The sequence below is a fragment of the Neophocaena asiaeorientalis genome, unplaced genomic scaffold (assembly GCF_003031525.2).
Source record: "Neophocaena asiaeorientalis asiaeorientalis breed wild unplaced genomic scaffold, Neophocaena_asiaeorientalis_V1.1 scaffold473, whole genome shotgun sequence".
Lineage (NCBI taxonomy): Eukaryota > Metazoa > Chordata > Mammalia > Artiodactyla > Phocoenidae > Neophocaena > Neophocaena asiaeorientalis.
This window is the reverse complement of record NW_020174935.1, coordinates 1,933,330-1,952,033: the sequence shown is the minus strand read 5'-3', so window position 1 is coordinate 1,952,033 and position 18,704 is coordinate 1,933,330. Positions and strand designations below refer to the sequence as shown.

At 54.4% G+C, this 18,704-nt stretch overlaps 1 protein-coding gene across 5 annotated transcripts in view; it reads left to right on the top strand.

The window, feature by feature from the left end:
• The first annotated feature begins 3,702 nt into the window (after positions 1 to 3,702).
• Positions 3,703 to 18,704, top strand: part of DNAL4 (dynein axonemal light chain 4) — a 22,332-nt gene continuing 7,330 nt past the window's right edge. The window contains exons 1-5 of one of the 5 annotated variants that reach the window (XM_024761642.1): positions 3,703 to 3,806; positions 11,270 to 11,477; positions 13,051 to 13,134; positions 14,375 to 14,473; positions 14,574 to 15,516. In XM_024761642.1, coding sequence (XP_024617410.1) covers positions 11,409 to 11,477; positions 13,051 to 13,134; positions 14,375 to 14,473; positions 14,574 to 14,786 — 465 coding nt within the window. In that variant the 5' untranslated portion in view covers positions 3,703 to 3,806; positions 11,270 to 11,408 and the 3' untranslated portion in view covers positions 14,787 to 15,516. Of the gene's footprint in view, positions 3,807 to 9,213; positions 9,301 to 9,555; positions 9,932 to 11,269; positions 11,478 to 13,050; positions 13,135 to 14,374; positions 15,517 to 18,704 lie in introns of those variants that run through there. The other 4 variants (XM_024761643.1, XM_024761644.1, XM_024761645.1 and 1 more) reach the window with 4 other exon arrangements.

The window sequence follows — 18,704 nt, the reverse complement described above, 5'->3', positions numbered from 1 at the left end:
GGCCCAAGGTAATCACAAGGGTCCTTAGATATGAAAGAGGCTGAAGAGTCAGTGTCAGAGGAAGGCAGGAAGTGTTTAGAAACTGAAAAAGGGAAAGAAATAGCCTTCCTTAGAGCCTCAGGAAGGAACGCAGGCCTGGGGATACCTTGATTTTAGGCTGCTGAGACCCATTTCAGACTTCTGACTCCAGAGCTGTAAGATAATAAATTTACGTCATTTTAGGTCACTGTCCTTCCAATATCTACTACTTGCAGCTGATGCAGTTGCTAACTGATTCCAGGGTGTCCACCATTAACCACTCCAAACAGCAGGAGCAGTGCATGAAGAGGTGTAGCTAGAATGTAGGTTGAATCCTGGGGACCGACAAGAGCTGAGTCTGAAGAAGTAGAGTAGGATCCTATCCCCCCCATTCATTTATTCATATAGTTACTCATGAAACATTTACAAAGCCCCTACTCTCTGCTGGATCCTGTGTGAAGCACAGAGATGCAGACGTGAATAAGACAAAGTCCTTGCTCTCAGGGAGCTCACAGGGGAAGACGGAGAATTAAACTCAAGTACAAAACAGTGGAGAAGAGCAGTGGCAGGAACATGCACCAGATGAGACGGGAGTACAAAGGACTTTTCTGGTTGTAAGTGGTGGAATCCCAACGTGTGCAAGCTAAGACCAAAAGAGTATGGGCTCCGATAGCCAAAAAAGGAGGGACGGGCAGAGGAAGAATGTGGGCAGAGAGGATGCGTGAGCAAATGCAGGGAGGTGAGGAACAGTGTAGAGTGTGTGGAGAGCCATGAGAGCTGGAGTGGCTGGAACATAAACACAGGGGAAGGAGAGGCAAGGAGATGGAGGTGCCCACGGGCCATGTCACAGGCTTGAATGCCAGGCCGTGGCATCTGGATGTCACTTGGTGGGCGCTGGGGAACTGTGGAGGGAGGGAAGCAGTTGTTAAAGAGAGGAATGCAGTGGTGAAATTTGGGTTTTAGAAGTATCGCATTGACTGTGGTATAGAGGGTGAATTAGAGAAGGGCAAGACTGCGGTCAGGTAGTCCTATTAGGAAGTTATTGGCAATAATACAGGTGGGATCATGGCGCTGTGCACACGAGGAGTGCCATGAAGATGGCCAGAAGGGGCTGTAATCAGGACATAGGAGTTAGAATCAGCAAGCTTGTGATTGATTTGAGGTGGGTGATGGTAGGGGGAAGTGGGAAGGACAAGATTCCCTGATTTCTGATGGAGGCAACTGCAGGTGGTGGTGGTGCCATTTACTGAGACAGGGATGCAAGAGAGCAAGTTGGAGGAAGATGGATTCACTTTGGGACACTGAGTTTGAAGGGTTTGTGGGACATTCTGGTGGAGATGGCCAGGGGGCATTTGGATATTTAGGCCTGTAGCTCCAGTGAGAGGCCTAATCTGGAGAGAGAAACACAGGTGCCATCAGAATCTACAAGGACATTGACAATGGAACCATGGGAGTGGATGAGATCCCCAAAGGACAGTCCTTAAGGTGGCAATTCTCAACAAGGTGTGTGTGGGGTGGCATAACTCCCTGGAAGAGTGTTTGGAATCACCAGAGAGGTTTTCCAAAATACACACCCAACCCTCAATTCCAGTAAATGCTCTAGGCAGCATGACCAAGGGAAACTCTTGCTGATGAGGAGGTGACCTAGGGTAGGAAGGAATTTGAGACCATTGATAAGAGGAGGGTCAAGGTGGGCACAGAGATCAAAGGAAGAAGGAGCCAGAAAGGAAGGGAGTTTTGAGGAGACCCAGGAGAATGAGGTGCCCCAGGTGTTAGGATCGAGCAGTGATTCTCAATGGTGAGTGCGCACCAGGGGTGCTTGTGAAAAATACAGATTACTGCCCTTCACTATTCTGATACTTTGGGGCCTTGGAATCTGCATTGTAAAGGGTTCTGCAGGCACTATCTTTGGGGTGGAGAATTTCAGGTAGATGGGTGTAGTCGACAGATTTATGCCAGCAGGGGGATGGGTCCACTAAGATAAAGACTAAAAGGGTCTATTGGATTCTACTCTTCAGGAGGTCACTGGTAACCATGGAAGAGGGAATTTTGGTGGTGTCGTGGGAGTGGAAGCCAGATTGCAGTGGGCTGAAGAATGAATGGGAGGTGAGAAAGAGAAGACAACAAATATGGACCCCTTTTGGGAGAAGTTTGGATCAGAGGCGGAAGCAAGAGCTTCATCCCCCTCAAAGGCCACCTTCCATCTCTTGGAGAAACTTGGCAAAGAGGATTGAGGAAATCTGGAGGCTGAGTCACACGTCCCGTGGACCCTCAGAACACACCAGGGAGGCAAGTTGGGAATCGGCAAAGGCCTGGCGCACCTCAAGCTTCCAAGTCTCAAAGCTAAACCTGCTGTACCTGCCTTCACCTACCCATTCCAAATCCAGTCCACCATCGTCTCCATCCAAGTGATATTTCCATAACCCAAATCTGCCCATGTTTCTGCCCTACTTAAAACCCTCCAGCAGCTACGTGCCCCCACTCTCACCTCACTTCTCTGAACCTGGCGTTCAAAACCCTACTTCCCTCTGCATCTTCACTTCCACTGTCTTCACCATCCCCCTTCCCACTTGTACCACATTCATCATCTCCCCAGGCCTCGTGGAGCCACCAGCAGTTCCCCAGTGAACTGTGTGTGCCCTCCTAGCCTCTGGTCATCTTAGACTCAGCCAGCTCAAGCACCACCTGTTCCGAGAGTTAGTTCCTCCCTCCTTGGAGAGAACCGGCAGCTTACCCACGCCTCTACCAGAGCACAGGTAGAATGAATTACTCTCTATCTATTTGTTGACATGACTTTCCCCACACTGGACTGTGCATTCTCTGGGACCAAGGCCCTCACCTTACTCCTCTCTGAATCATCAGCACCTGGCCAGGGCTGAGTTCCCAGTAAATGCCAGTGAATGTGAAGTGGGGTTCCACCCTAAGGACCCATCATGATAGGGTAAATGGTTAAAATATGGAGCACCCCACTGACCCTTTGATCCACCAATCAAATAATTGAATCTGCAGGTTCTTCTCCCCTCCCCCCTTTCCCTTCTCCCTAGTTGTACTCATATGTTCAGATTAATTTCTCCTAAGGGGAAGAAGAGGCAGGCTCTGGACAATGGGATCTTTAGGTCAGATGGTACGATGTCTCCCACGGGCTAGGACTAGGCAACTATAAGAGGGTGTGCTGCTGTGCGAGGGCCCCTGGGTTCCTTCTCCAGGAACTTAACCTTGATTTTTTCCTTTCACAAGCTACTTAACCTCTCTGAACCTTAGTTCAGATGGATGTGGTTACGAATACTATTCGAATAGTATTCGTAACCACATCTCATTGTGGTGAGAATCAGGTGCGATACTCATTGTAAAAGCCCTACATAATGCTACTTAATATTAGGCTTTTGAGATCCCAATAAAGTGGCATCTTAGGGTCACGACACCGACAAATTGCATTTGTTATTTCGAATGACTAAAAGGAACTCCCCAGGCAATACTGCTTTTCAAAGTTTCTCTAAAATGAGAACTTCTTAAGGTGCCCGGCTCCTCAGGCCCACTTAAGACAACTATAAGTGAAGCCCCACCTACCCAACCTCTAAGCCACGCCCCCTTCCGCACAACTCTCTACGTTGTGGGCCCTTCGACATTGATTGACGTTTTTATTGACCAATAAGAAGTAAAATTTCCGTCAACGTCCGGTGAGGGGGCAAGACTTCCTTGCTGTTGCTAAGACACTCTTGTTTCCCTCCTTGACAACCCTGGCGGGGGTGCGCTCGCTGAGGCCCTGGCTCCGGCCCCCGCGGGAGCAGGTGAGGCGCGGGGGAGCGGTGGGCAGCCGGGCGGGGCTGGCCGGCCCGAAGCGGGGCCGGGAGGCATTGCGGGCGGGCGGGGCCTCTCCCACCGCGGAGGCCCCACCTCAGCCTCCTGCCTGTTGGTCCCCAGTTCCAGGTCCTCCCAACCCCCATTTCCCTCCACCACCACTTCGGGGACCCGCGAGCTCTGTCGAGACAGTTTCGCCGTCGCGAGTCTGCAGGCCGCCCCTCCCTACCCTCCCGAGGTCCCCTCCAGCTTCACGATCCCCCGTCCTCCCTAACCCAACTCCTCCTCGCGCCTTGATCCCCTATCTTTCGCCGGGTAACCCCCTCCTCCCGCGGGTGGGCCGGTGGTCGCCATAGCCTCCCCCCAGACCGCTTGACTTGGGCAGTTGACGACGTGCTGGGACTCGAGGCTGGTCATTTCCCTTTTGGGCCTCAGTTTCCCTATTTGTAAACGGGAAGTTAGGTTGAATGATCTCTAAGGTCTCTTTGACGCTGACGTTCTAAGATGTGATTCTTTGACCCAACTGTAGGCTTCCCTGACGATGTGGTCCTTTTGGGAAGTTTCGGGTGTAGTGAAAAGGACTTGGCAAACCTAATTTGGATTCCCAATTACAGGACCCTAGCAAGTTACCTAATCTCTCTGGAGTCCAGTCTGAGTATATATAGAATTAGGAACCTGCAGCACATCTCCTTTGGGGATTCTGAGGATAATATGAACTTCCTTCCTTTGTCTCTTATTTCCACACATTTTCCGCGTCTGAGAAGTGTCACCAGCTCCCTTATGGTCAGCTGTCATTTCTCCGTTTCTCCTACAAATCCACATCTCTAGCTCTGATCTTTCTCCTGGGCTTCCGTGGTTAGAGGGACTTTGGGAGTGGGGGTTGGAGTAGAGATTGATATATTGATGTGGTGCTTGGCCTTGATGGCTTCCCTCCTGCCCTGATAATCCATTATTCCATGATTCCCTGCTCCTGATGAGACATCTCCATTTGTGTATCTCACCAACAGCTTAAACTCAGGAGTTCAAAAATCAGACCAGCCCGCGTCTTTTTCTATCCATGTGTTCTACCTGACTTCCCCTGTTTGTCTCAGTGGCATCACCATCCTCCTGGGTCATCCTCCGTCACTCTGCCACGCCCACCCCACTTAGGCAGTGTCGTCTTTGATCGTGCCTCTGCAAGGGTCTCACATTCTCTCTACGCCTAAAGCCACCGTCCTGGTTCAAGTTTTTAATGCCTGTCACCCGGGCCATTGCTGTAGCTTCCTAACTGGTGTTCCTACCTCCAGTCTCTCCTGTTAACCCAGCCCATCAGAATAATTGCCCCAAAACACAACCATGTCACCAGCCCCCAAGACACTTCCAAAGGGCTTCTCTTTCTCCACTAAAAATATCCGTACTTCAGCCTGGGTCTTAGGGCCCTGCTGTATATCCACAACCTGACCCCAGTATCCGTACTTCTTATGCCTGGGTCTTAGGGCCCTGCTGTATATCCACAACCTGACCCCAGTCTTTCTTCCCAGCCTACTTTCTCTTTTCTCCCTTGCCAAGTTCTGTCCTCAGGCCAAATTGGACTGTTGGACTTTCCCAGAAAACGCTTTGAGCTTTCTGCTTTACATCACTGTGTTTGTTCATCTCTCTGCCTGGAAGGCCTTTGCTCACCTTGCCCACCCATCAGGATTCCCACTCACCTTTTAAGGTCTGACTCAAATGCTGCCCCTACCACCAAGCTTTTCTTGCTGTCCTCTGCCACCTCCAGAATTCTCCTATTTCCTCTATCTTTGCACTTACTTGTGGCACTTACTGCTTTCTGCCATGAACCATAGTTAATTCCTTATGTGTGTGGGTCTGTCATATTGGATTGTATCCTCCTTGAAAGCAGAGACCGCCTCTTGTTTATAGCAGAGTAGTTGAAAAAGCTTAATCCTGAAGTCATATATAGCTGGTTGAATCCTAGCTCCTCCGTTTATTAGCCGGGTGGAAAGTCACTTTGCTTTTCTCAGCCTGAGTGTTCATCAGAGAAGTAGGGATAATAGTACCCATCTGACAGAGTTCTTAGGGGGAGTAAATGAACACCCATCCTGTTGTCTTGCTCAGGGTCAGTGCTTAATAAATGTTATTGAATGGATTTGATAGGTCCTCTCCCTTCCCAGGGTGCAAATGAAATATAATTTAATTACAGTTTAGATATTTGTTGGGCTTCTGCCATGTGTCAGACATTGGACTTGGTGCTCTTGGTGTCCAGGAGAACGGAGCAAGTCTTCAGCCCCAGGTGATTGTCTGGACTCACGAAGCACTGCTGAGTCGTGACTGGTTGTGAGATGTCACCAATAGTTAGCGATTGTGACTGATTTTTTAAGAAAGTAAATCAGGGCTAACTCCAACTCATTTCTGTGATAACGTCATTCTCAGTCCCTTACGTTCAAATCTGTTCTCTCGAGTGGGAAAGGAGGGGGTAGGTGGGAAAGTGGGGGGTGGGAGACTGTGGAATCCGCTGTCTGTAGTAAGCATCTGTTCTCCTGTGGAGCTGATGTCTGTGATAGTTATGGCTTTTTGTTGTACTTTGTATCCTGACAAAAATGTTTGGATTTGGGTATGTCCGTGAGGGTGTACCACATGAGTCAGTGTTGTTTATCGCATCATCTTATACATAAAGAAAATGTCTTGATCTCTACCTCCTCATCTTTCTCTCTTCCTCTCTCCCTCTTTCTTTCCTTCCCTCCCCCTGGTTTAAGACACATCAGAAGTTTTCACTGGACCTCAGTGAAATGAGAAAAAAGAAGGGTGATGTGGAAAAAAAAAGGCTTTGTGTGCATGAAAGGTAACTCTTTTCTTGAGCAGGACTGTTCTTTATCCTGCGATCGTCTCTTTCTTACTCTTAAAACTTCCTTTTATAGTAGATGATGCATTTTTTAAAATAAATTTATTCGTTTATTTATTTGTTTATTTTTGGCTGCATTGGGTCTTTGTTGCTGTGCGCAGGCTTTCTCTAGTTGCGGCGAGCGGGGGCTCCTCTTTCTGGCGGTGCACGGGCTTCTCACTGCGGTGGCTTCTCTTGTTGTGGAGCACGGGCTCTAGGCGCGTGGGCTTCAGTGGTTGTGGCGCGCGGGCTTAGTTGCTCCTCGGCATGTGGGATCTTCCTGGACCAGGGATCAAACCCGTGTCCCCTGCACTGGCAGGCAGATTCTTAACCAGTGCGCCACCAGGGAAGTCCCAGGTGCATTTTAAACTGATTGTGGAATCCACATCTTCCGTGTTGTTTCCTGACGTCACCACCGACATCTTAGACGAACGCTCTCAAGTCCTTAGGTTCCTTTCTCCTCACCTTACGAGCTTTGCCCTTTGTTTGCCAGAAGGCAGAGGGCGGACGTGTCAGGGAAAGGCAGGAGGATAACCAAGGTGCCGAGTGTGTGTGTAGCCCCGATACGGCTGGAAGTCGGAGGCCTGCCTGGACAGGGGGCTGGACCAGTGGCTGCCGAGGTTTGACATTGTTTGTGTTACTGTCTTGTTTCCTACTTGCTTGTGACAGGAAAGCAAGCACAGAAGGTAGCGTCAGAAGAAGAGACGTGGGCTCCGCTCCTGGCTCTGTCATTGCTGGCTGTGTGCCCACAGGCCAGCCCCCAAACCTCACTGAGCCCCAGTGTCTTGTCTGAGAGCTGGGAGCGGGTGCTGCCCTCACAGGTTGTTACGGGATGAAATGAGGCAGTAAGTGTGAGAGCGCAGTGTCACCACACCACAGCCCCCGGCCCAACTGTGTTTACCAGATTTCCTTGTGAGTCCTTCCTGCTTCACTACTAAGAGCGCCGGGGGGGACTCGGTGAGTGTTGGTTTGTTTGGCCTAGCATTTAGCTGTCTAGTTGGCTGGGATATGAACAAGGGCATTGCACTTCCCCTTCCTTCCACACCAGTAGCAAGAGCTGACGTTTACTGTGAGGCAGAGTCTATTCTTAGGCCCAGTTTCCAGATGAGAAAACCAAGGCCTAGAGATGTAAACACTTACCCGAGACAGACCGAGGTGTGAAGTCAGACCTGCCTGCGGGGCATGATGCCGTGTGCCAAGCGTGTCCTCCCACCTCTCGGATGCTGGAAGGCGGTAAAGGGGTGGCGAGCCGTGGTCCACGAGCCAAGCGTGTTCCAGGCGCTGAGTGGCTTGGGGTGGGGGGTCGGGGTGCCGGCTGACACTTTTGGCCTTATTTCCCAGAATTCATTCAGTTTTCCTTCCTCCTTCCCACATCCCCTAACCCTCTTAAGGATTCTTCCCAAACACTTCAAAAGCAAAATAATAAATAGTGACCTGAGGTCATTGCCACAGAAGAACAAGGGGCACAGGCTTTGACAAGAGGATAAGATGGAGAGCCCTGCCTCTGCCTCCTGTTGCCTAGGAGAAGCCTCGCATCAGACATGGGCGAGGCTGTGTAAAGCTCCAGAGGGGCCCTTGGTTAAGGAGGGGAATAAAGGGCAGAGAGGGAGCAAGGCTGCCACTGGCTCTGTGCGCCAGGACAGGCCCCGGGACGGTCAAGCTCTGGTACCCAGGAGATTCAAGTGCCCTGGCCAGGGGCACGCTTACATTATTAAAGGGCTCTCTTTTAGACCTGACGCAACTTCTTCCTGGCCTGATCCTGTCAGGCACACACTCATTTGCATGGAAGATTTATAAGGTTATTAAAACCTCTAGTTCTGCTATTTTCGGTAGCATTCTATCGGCAGGGTTTTAAAATCGTGGCTGAATGACTGTAGCTGTACTATAATGATACAGCGTCACAAAAAATTCTCCTACCTCTCTGGATTTGGAAACACATCATCTATAACCGTTCCTTTCCATTCTGTGAGTCTCATTCCTCTTGGGTCCCCAGGAGTACGTGCAGTGGGCAGGAAAAGTATTTGCAGTCGTGGTCCTGAATAAATGTGGCTGAGTGATACTGACGAAGTGCTGGCTGATGACGTGGTGGCTGTAGGGGCAGTGTGGTGCCCAGCGCAGAGAGCTCCGCGATTTCAGAACGCTCACGTGCATCTCCTTGGTGCTCTCGACAGCTCTCTGAGAATGAGAAGGTGGGATCATCCCATTTCGCGGAGGAAACCGAGACTCAGGAGGTTAAATTACTTGCCCGAGGCTGCAGAGCAAGGAAGAGGGCAGAATTGATTTCAGTTACAGAGCTAGTATTCCAGCCTTAATATTTCGCCTCGTGATCCTGTACTTTCTCTTCTCTACAAGGTGATGTCCCCTCTAAGAAACATTGTCCCAGTGGCTTTTCCACTTTGTTCCTGAAGAATGGGCTTTGGTAATACCTCTGAAGTCTTGTTTCATCAGGATTCTATGTGTTGAAGCAGAGTCCAGGCAGCGGTCACAGACCCTGACCTCCCCGAGGGCACACGTATGCACAGTTGCCGCCGAGCTCCCCTCCACACTAGCGCTTTTTAGCCCAGAGGATGAATTGGATCGAGTTGCAATATTCAGGTGGAAGGGCCCTACGCAGCTGCTTCAGCATTGTAAGTTGTTCCCACTTGAAAACCTCAGGAGGCAATGGAAGCTTAAAGCCCTTATTCTTTTATCATCAGTGTGGCCCCGCACCTTCCGTCACCCCTTGGTGATGTGGAAGAGGAGGCAATAAATGGCCTTTACCGAAGACAGCTAGGGGGACAGGGCGCGATGGGACCCTAACATTAACGAGAAAGGACGAAATGGTTCACTGGCTTTTGTGAAATAAGACACTTCAGCAGGGAGTACAATGAGATTGTACTTGGTAATTTGCAGGCTTATATACAGAGACAAACAGAAACTGCTAATATCTGAGTGGTACAAATGCCCAGGACGCTGAGGTAACGGGCTGTCTGTCCGCTGGGAAATCAGAACATACCCATGCTGTGGGGCGTGGGGTTGGTGCCAGGCTTCCAGCCCCGCTCGAGGGAGCCGAGCACATGGAGTGGCGCTGAGGACTTCTGCAGCATCAGAGAGTGGGATAAGCTCAAGAGCACAGCCCAGAAAAAGTGCACGGAAAGCTCAAGGCTTGGCCAAACAAGGGTCAAGTTAGCAACGGAACAGCAGACACCGAAAGGGAAGATCAAACGTTCCTCTCACCGCTGGACTCGCAGGAGCCGTGCTAGTGGTCACGCCCTAGAGGTCAGGCGTGCGGGCGCCCGCTGCGTGTCGTTGCCGTGCGGAGGCCTTGTGAGGAGGGGTTGGGGTGACCGTGCCCAGATCAAACCCCGGCTTTGCCGCTCAGTAGCCGAGCGACCCTCCATTCATGTGGGCCCTAACTCGTGGGGTCGTCGGTGGCATGGGGCTGAGTAAACACATGTGGAGCGCTTAGAACAGTGTCTGGCCCACAGGAAAGCCAAGAGACGTCGCTCGTCGTTACCTGCCCGTTAGTTGCCCGTTAGTTACTACGCTAGGCATCTTCAGGGTGCGGTGGTCGTGCGCTGAAAGCAAATGTATTTGGAAATGTGAGAAGTGCTGGAATAACACTATTTGGCTGTGTTTGGCCAATGAGGATGGTTACAGAGGGCTTAACGACGTGGCAGTGTGTATTTATTTGTATTAGTAGTACTTCTGAGATTAAAAGTTCTTTGAATTATAGGATAAAGAGAAATACCAGAATTTCCAGCACTGCTTCCAGTCTTTTAGAATCCAGGCCCATCTCTTTAGAAAAAGCCCCATCTGTTTTTCCATAACTAGATTTGGAAAGAAAAAAAAAAAATCTGTACATGTGTATTAGCTTTATAACTTTTCAGTCATATCCTTGTATGCTTCCCCCAGGAGCCAGAGGGAGGGAAGCACAATTTACTGATTGCCTACCATGTGCCTGGCGTACATTGTCTCGTTTGATTCTCATAACAGCCCCATGAGATAGCTTGGACTACCTTCACGTTACTGATGAGGAATCTGAGGTCCAGGCCATGCAGCTAGTGCGCGGTAGGACCGGTACTAATGCCCCAGCCTCCCAACTCCTGGGCCAGCCAGACGGGTGGCCTGAGGGAGTGGATGAGAAGAGCTGGGCTGCCAGGTGTGCCAGGGAGGGCACAGAGCACTGCTGGTCCCCTTCCTCCCACAGAGCAGGGACCTGCGGAAGGAGGCACTTGTTTGCCCATAAACCCAGGGCTGTTGAACGTGACCTGACATCTCACTTCCTAACCACGTCTGCTGGGGAGCAAGGACTGCGTACATAGTGGGCGTGCAGAGAAGCTACATTCGTTAATTGCGAGCTCAAGGCTCCACCCTCAGCCTGGCCCGCAGTCAGTATTTGTCTTGATAATGACAGTGTGGGCTTGCAGCATCTCTTAGCTGGGTCCCAGCATCTCGTGTTGACTCATCCTCCCGTCTGCAGACTTGCTGGCCATTTGGAAAGGATGCAGAGGAGTTGAGATGGGGAGGTGTCAGATTGTTACTGAGACATTTCTAATTTGCGATGTATGGTTTTTAAGCCAACTCGTTTCTCCTGGTTTTTCCTGTTTTCTGCAGCACCCCTTGGGGAAAGACATTTTCTGCTCCCACCAAGCTGGCTGGGCCTGCTTCCTGAATCTCCTGGGTGTGTCTTAATTACCAGTCCCAGCACCTCCTGAAAGCCCCACTCTCTCCTCCTGGTCACAGAGGAAGGATCATGGGAGAAACAGAAGGGAAGAAAGATGAGGCTGATTATAAACGACTGCAGACCTTTCCTCTGGTCAGGGTAAGCCCTGGAGGAGGGAGGCAGGTAGCCAGCAGGCCCCACAGAGCCTTAGAGAGAGGCAGGGGGAGCTTGTCCCCTGCAGAATAGCAGTGGGAGGAAGTTAAGAAGGGCTCTGTTGGCCAGATCTAGAGACCGAGGGGTCAGCAGTGATTCATCCTTTCATTCATTCATTCACTCAACAATTATTTATTTAGGCCACCTGCTATATATCGGGCACTGTTCTAGGCACTGTGGATGTAGGAGTGAACAAGACAAAGGCCTGGCCCACATGAAAGAAAGGTTTAAAGAACATAATTTCAGGTAATGAGTGCTATGAAGAAGAATAAAGCAGGTATAAGGGGCCGGCGAATAGAGGATGTCTTCTAGAAAGGTTTCTCTGATCAGAGACCTGAATAAAATTAGGGAGCAAGCCTTGTGAAAGTCTGGGGGAGAACACTCCCCAAGCAGGGGAGGCAGCAGGCACAGAAAGCCTGAGTAAGCCCAGCATTTGGGAGGAACAGCAAGAAGGCCAGTGTTGCTGGAACAGGTGCTGAGGGGGTGGCAGGATGTGAGTGTCAGCGTGACAGCAGGGCCAGGCCCCAGAGCCCTGGGGGCCACGGTGAGAAACGTGGATTCTATCCTGAGTTCAAAGGGGAACAGTAAAGAGCTTTAAGCAGAGGAGTGGGAGTGCTGTGATCCGTTTTACGTTTAGAATTTCTAAAAGATCACTCTAGCTGTTGGAAGGAGAATGGATTTTAGGGAATCAGGGTGGAAGTGGGGAGACCAGTCAGGGTACTATTGCAGAGGCCCAGAGAGATGTGGGTGGCCGGGTCCAGGTCACAGAGTAGAGGTGGCAAGACATGGTAGGATTCTGGACAGATCTGGAAGGTAGAGCCGTAGAATTCACTGGCGCATTGCATGCTGGGTACGAGGGAAAGCAAGCCAAGGGTGACTGCTAGGGTTTATTTTGTCCTGAGCCTGGGAGAGAAAACTGTGTCAATTACCAAGAGAGGGAAGACGGAGGAATAGGTTTGTGGGAAAAATCAAGAGTTATCTTTCAGACATCTGAGGTTGTCAAGTAGGCAGTTGGACATAGGAATCCGGAGCCCAAAAAAGAAGTTAAAGCCAAGGATGAACATGTGGGAGCCCTCCCCGCATAGAAGATGCATAAATCCATGGAGCCGGGTGGGGTCCCTAGAGAGCAGGTAGCCGGGTGGAGACGAAGCCCAGAAGAGGAGGCACGTGAGCAAAGTGGCCCGAGAAGGAGGGCCCAGAGGGGCCGCACCGTCTCTTCAGGCTTCTGGGCGCGTCAGCTGTGTTCTGAGGCTACTGGTGAACCGTTCCCGTGGCCGGCAGGCTCCCGCCTGGGCCGGCCTCCAGCCCGTGCCTGTCGCTGTAACACGTTGGTCGCACAGGGGCCCGGGGCCTAGGAGCCCGCGAGGCTTGGCATGATTCCGTCAGGAGATGGGTCATCTCTCTGGGCTGTGCCCGGGCAGCTCCCCGGTGTCCGTGCCTTACGCTGGGGACGGAGGCCAGCCCGGGAGGCAGGTCACAGGCTGAGGCTCTCTCTGTTTGTCCCCTGCCTTGTCTCCAGCACTCGGACATGCCAGAGGAGATGCGAGTGGAGACCATGGAGCTGTGTGTCACGGCCTGTGAGAAATTCTCCAACAACAACGAGGTATTGCCATCAGTGCAGGCGGCCCCTCGTGTCTTTGGTGACCCCTGTGACCCCAGTCCCCACAGCGAGCCCCAGAGAGTCCTGCTGGGACCAGGCTAGAGCCTTCCTTGGAAGATTCGCACCGTGGGGAAGGCCGGTGAGGGGAGAGACCGGTGCTGTCTCCGGTACCGATCCGATGCTCACGACCAGCCCTAGAGGGAGAAGAGCCAGAGGGCTTTCCGTGACGCCCCTGCCCATGTTCCCCGTCTCAGGCGGGCTGCTGAATAGGGCACCTTTCCCCTTGGCTCCGTCCCTGCGGAGAACAGAGGCCCGCCCAGGCGCTCATTCATGTATCCATTCATCCATGCAAGAAGGATGTTAGACACGTCCCTGTGCCAGGACCGTTCTGGCTGCTGGCAATAACGACACATCGGCGTCGACACAGGGATGTCACTCATCAACCTGGTGGTGAGCAAGAAAGAAGTCGGTGTCATGGCAGCTTGAGTGATGAGGCCGACCCTGGCTAGTGAGAACCCAGGCTTTGGGCCGGGGAGGCCCACGTGCACATCCCATCTCCAGCCCCCCCTAGCTCTTGAACCTTGCACAGGCCATTTCTCATCACCCAGTGGCCTAGCCTGTGGCCAGGGGTGAGGGTGCTGCCAGTGCCCAGCAGGTGCCTGAGCACAGGGCTCACCCCGCAAAGGCTGGGCCTCCGCCCCACCCCCAGACCTCTTCTCGAAAGAGTGAGCGCGGGAAGGAGGGAGCTGCTGCAGCGGCCGAGGGAGCCAGGCCAGCTTCTGTCCCAGAGCCCACCCATCGGGGAAAAGCCTTTCTGTTCCCTGAGGGGAAGCCTGACACCTCGTGGTGACGATGGTAATCCGTGCAGTCTGCGGCGTGCTCTCCGGGCGCTTGTTCGTTGAGTGCTGAGAACAGCCTTGTGGCCCTGGCACTGGACGCGGGCACTAAGGGCAGAGCCAGAGCTCCAGCCCAGGGCCCTGTGTCAGGCCCGAGGCCGCTCTACCGCCTCGCCAGCGTCTCCTGACTGATGAGGTAGTGTCTGGTTTCCTGTCCCTGTGTAACGACAGCCCCTAGCAGGAGGGTCTCCGTGCGGAAACCCTGTCCGAAGGTTCCGTAAGCAGAACAGCGATATCAGGCAACAGGCCTTTCTCTTGCCAAGACCTGCGCTTTCCGGAGAGGCGCTGACTCCTGCCCACTCTCTTCCCGAAACCTCCCTCTCTGATGAGCATCCTCTTGGTTCCAGAGCGCCGCCAAGATGATCAAAGAGACCATGGACAAGAAGTTCGGCTCCTCCTGGCACGTGGTGATTGGCGAAGGCTTCGGCTTTGAGATCACACATGAGGTGAAGAACCTCCTGTACCTGTACTTCGGGGGGACCCTGGCTGTGTGTGTCTGGAAGTGCTCCTGACACTGTCCCCCACCCCTGCCCCCGTCCCCCACAGGCCTTTTCCTGCTGTTCCTCTGGGATGGGGAGCAGCCCCAGGCAGCTCCTGACTTTCCAAAGGAAAGCGGGCTCTCTTCTGTTGTCCTGGGTACCGTTTCCCGAACCGCGCCCAGTGTGTGAATTCGTTGACATCTCTGCCCCAGGCTCGCAGCCATCTCACGCTGAGTCCCAGGGTGTGAGGGGGCGGCAGGGGAGGGGTGGGGAGATGTGACAGGGTAGAAGGAGCGGGGGAGGTGGAATTGCTCTCACAGGGACATGCTAGCCCCACCTCTCGGGGTGGCTGCTCACCCCTCACAGCCCGGGAGCCCCTCGCTCCCACCCGCAGCACTGCAGGCAGGTGTCCGCTGTCCTCGTCTTTACGGGCCGTATGCAGATGGCCTCGAGAGGGAGTCTGTCCTCGGGGGTCGCTGGCGCTTCTCTCCTTGTCCTCCGGAGAAGTGGTGACCCCCACCCCACCCCAGAAGCCCCTTTCCTAGCCTGACCCCGGGCTGTACAAGCCACTGCATCTCGTTGGGCCGACAGCTCCACAGCCCTGGGCTTTGACGTGAGGACCAAGAAGCCTGTCGCCCTCCGTCCCCTCCCCGCTCCCCAGCCGCCAGGCTGCGTGAACCTGTTACCTTGCCTCACCCACGCAGTTGGTAACCAGTGGCTGAGGGTGTGGGAGCTGTGACTGCGTAGTTTCTCGAAGTGTCACTGACCTCCGGTGAGACGCCTGGGCCAGGAGTGCCCTCGCCGTGAGGCCTGCTTCAGCAGGGAAACCTGGCCTGCCACTTCTCATCAGGGACCGCATGCTGATTTGTACTTCTTATCTCTGCTGGCTTTTCTATATTCTTTTTGAGTGTGGGGAGAAGGGTTTTAGTAGAAGGGCGAATCCTATTTTACACAGCGGTCTAATTTATATGAATGTCTTGGTTTTTACAATTAAAATAACCAAAATCTGACCTTGATCTACAGTCTCTTGAGGTTGGAGTGAAGGCAGGCTCAGTGTCCTCAGGCTGTGCTGGGTCCCAGGAACTTGGAGAAGCTTCTGGCCGGACCGCAAGGCTGCTGGAAACCCCGTGCTCAGGCACAGCCCCGCGTGCCCGGGCCCTGCCCCCTCGCCCCGTCACGGGCGCGGACTGAGCGCAGTTGGATGGGGCCCTGTGGACGCTGACTGAGACACCCTTGGTGGCCAGACTGAGCCACTATAAAGACGTTTTCGGTCTCACATAGTGTAGTTCAGTTCAGAGATGTTTACTCAGCAGCACTGAGTGCCAGGCCCCGGGAGTGGGAACACAAAGACGGAGAAGCCACAGACCCTGCCCTCAGTGCGCTCACAGTCTATCGCAGAAGAACACTTGAACCCGATTGTTTCAACTGGATGTGAAAAGTGGTGTAATAAGAGAGAGGACAGGACGTGGTGGGGTGGAAGGAGGCTCCATGCCCAGCCCAGAGGGTGAGGGGGAGCCTCCGGGGTGGGGGTGAGCCCTGAAAGCCAATTCTTGAAGGGAGAGTGGGATTTTCCCCAGGGAGGAGATGCTCCAGGCCAAGGAACGGTGGGGATAAACGCACAGAGGCGGAAGTGGCTTGAGGAGGAGGGGCTGCCCTGCAGGCCCGAGAAGCCCCTTCAGCTCAGGGGCTGGCTCCGGAATCTGAGTCTCACGCCCCAAAATGCCGGGTCTGGGCAGAGCTGGGGCAGCCTGTCCTCCCCAGCCCACTGTCCCTGCACTCGCGGGGCCTCCTGAGATGGCCCACCTAGGACATTCAGACCTTGCAGTCCTGGCCCCTGGCCCGGTCACAGCCTCCTGAGGCTGAGAGTCCAGTTGTAATGGGATCTGTCAGCAACTCTGCTGGACGGCATCCTGTCAGTCAGCTAAGCTCTGCCCAGAGACCCGAGCGGCTGAGCTGGGAGGAGAGCACCGTCGGCCCACCCGAGAGCCTCACAAGTGCTCGCTGAGTTGCTGCTCTGCGTGGCGGGGTCCTGAGCTCAGTGCGATGGGGCAGAAAAGGAGAAGTCAGGGTCACTGCCCCAAGGCTGACCGCCTGGATCTGTGGAGCGGGTCCTGGCCCTCTGGGACTTGGGGGGCGCGGGGGGCAGCTCCTTGACCTCAGACCTGCGCTGGCCCGAGCCGTGTGCCGTGCCGGGTGCTGCCGGGAGATTGGCGAGGTGTGCAGATGGGAGTACAAGGTGAGGGGGTGCCGAGGCCTGGAATAGCTGTGGTTTAGTAACTGCCGGCTTTGCGGCTGTTCTCTCCTTTAATCTGCCACACGTGGGTGCCAAAAAGTAAGACAGGCTCAGCCCGCATCCCAGGCGGTGGGGTGGCAGTGGGGAGTGTGGGCTCTGAGGTCCACAGACCCGGCTCAGGCCCAGCCCTGCCCTTCCTAACCTCTCTGTGCCTCAGTTGCTTTGTCTATAAAATGGGGATAAAAGGAACCAGCTGCTGAGGTTGCTGGGAGTCTCAGGCCTGCACCTGGAGCAGGTGGTACCCCTGTGGTGCACACTCTGTGTGTTTGGGCGTGCTGCTCTCTTCCCGGCTGGAGATGGGGTGCTCACACCCAGCTCCCCCAGGACGGGCTGGAAATTCAGCAAGATTTTACAAGCCGGCACTGTACTGCCCCGGCAGGCACTCAGTACGGTGGTGCCACTTCTGTCTGCTGCGGCGGGCCCGTCCTCGCAGAGGGCCGTGCGCCCACTGTCGAGATTGGGCCGGGTGACCCGGGGCCGTCGCCGCTGTTTCCCAGACACTGCTTCTCTTGACCTCAGTGGCTTTCCTTCCCTCTGCTCCCTGAGACGTGTGCCAGCCGTGGTCACCCTGACCTTCCTCACAGGCCCCTCCCTGCTCGTGGCCAGTGATTCAACAAGCACTTGCTGACAGGGGCTGCAACGGGAGAGGGTCGTGACGATGCGGAACGCGTCGGAACACGCTGGCCTTGACAGTGAGTGGCTGGCGGTCCATCGAGGGAGGCAGACCCAGGAGCAGCAAAGCAGGATGCATTTAAGTAATCTGCTAGTGGGGAGGGAGGGTGGGGTTCGGGGAAGGGAGGAGCTCTCACTGCCCAGGGCACTGGGGGAGGTGTCACAGAGGAGGTGGCATTGAACTAGGCCGTGGCATTTCCAGGGGAGGGATGAGACGGGGGAACGCCTGGGGAAGGCACCCTCGGGTGAGGGGGCAGGGGCATGTGCAGAACAACAGGGGCCTGAGGAAGCTGGAGAGATGGATGTAGAGGGCGGTGGAGGATTTGGGGGTGCAGCTCCCAAGAGGGTGGAGGGATGAGGAACGGGATGAGGGTGAGGGTTTTTTTTTTTTTTGCGGTACGCGGGCCTCTCAATGCTGTGGCCTCTCCCGTTGCGGAGCACAGGCTCCGGACACGCAGGTTCAGTGGCCATGGCTCACGGGCCCAGCCGCTCCGCGGCATGTGGGATCCTCCCGGACCGGGCCACGAACCCGTGTCCCCTGCATCGGCAGGCAGACTCTCAACCACTGCGCCACCAGGGAAGCCCGGTGAGGGGTTTCTGGGGTTGAGGATGAGGAAGCTTCCAACTGTTGAGTGTCCCCCACTTGGCAGGCACTGGGCTCCCTCCCTTATGACCGCGATGTCCTGTATCCTCAACAGACCTCCGAGGTGGAGATCACCGTCCCCATTTACAAATGAAGAAACTGAGGCTGGGCGGGCGAGGTATCTTGCCCAGGTGCAGTTAGGAAGCGACTTCAGCCGGGACCTAGACCCTGGCCTGCCGGCCTCAGCGGCCCTGCTCGTCAGGGCACAAGCTGTGCTTACAGGCCTACTGTTTACCTCCTACCCAGTGGAGAGCTGGGGCCCCACGGCCAGTCCACACCTCCGTCCGTCGGGCTCCCAGCTGCTTCCTTCCGCCGGCAGCAGGCCTCCACCTCCCCTCTGCTCGGCCTGCCGCAGCCCCCGGCATTCACTTCATGGTGGCAGCGACCACAGCCTTGCAGCCACCGCCAGCCCCCAGCCCCTCCGGTGCCGTCTGTGTGTGGGCAGCGGTGACTTGCCCACCGACACCTCAGTCCCCTCTGCAGGGCCCAGCCAGAGTAGGCGTAGGGGAGATCGCAGCCTTCTCTGGACACATCTGGAGGCCGAGTCACAGGCCCCGGCCCTCTGCCTGGGAGAGCAGTGCGCTCCGGCC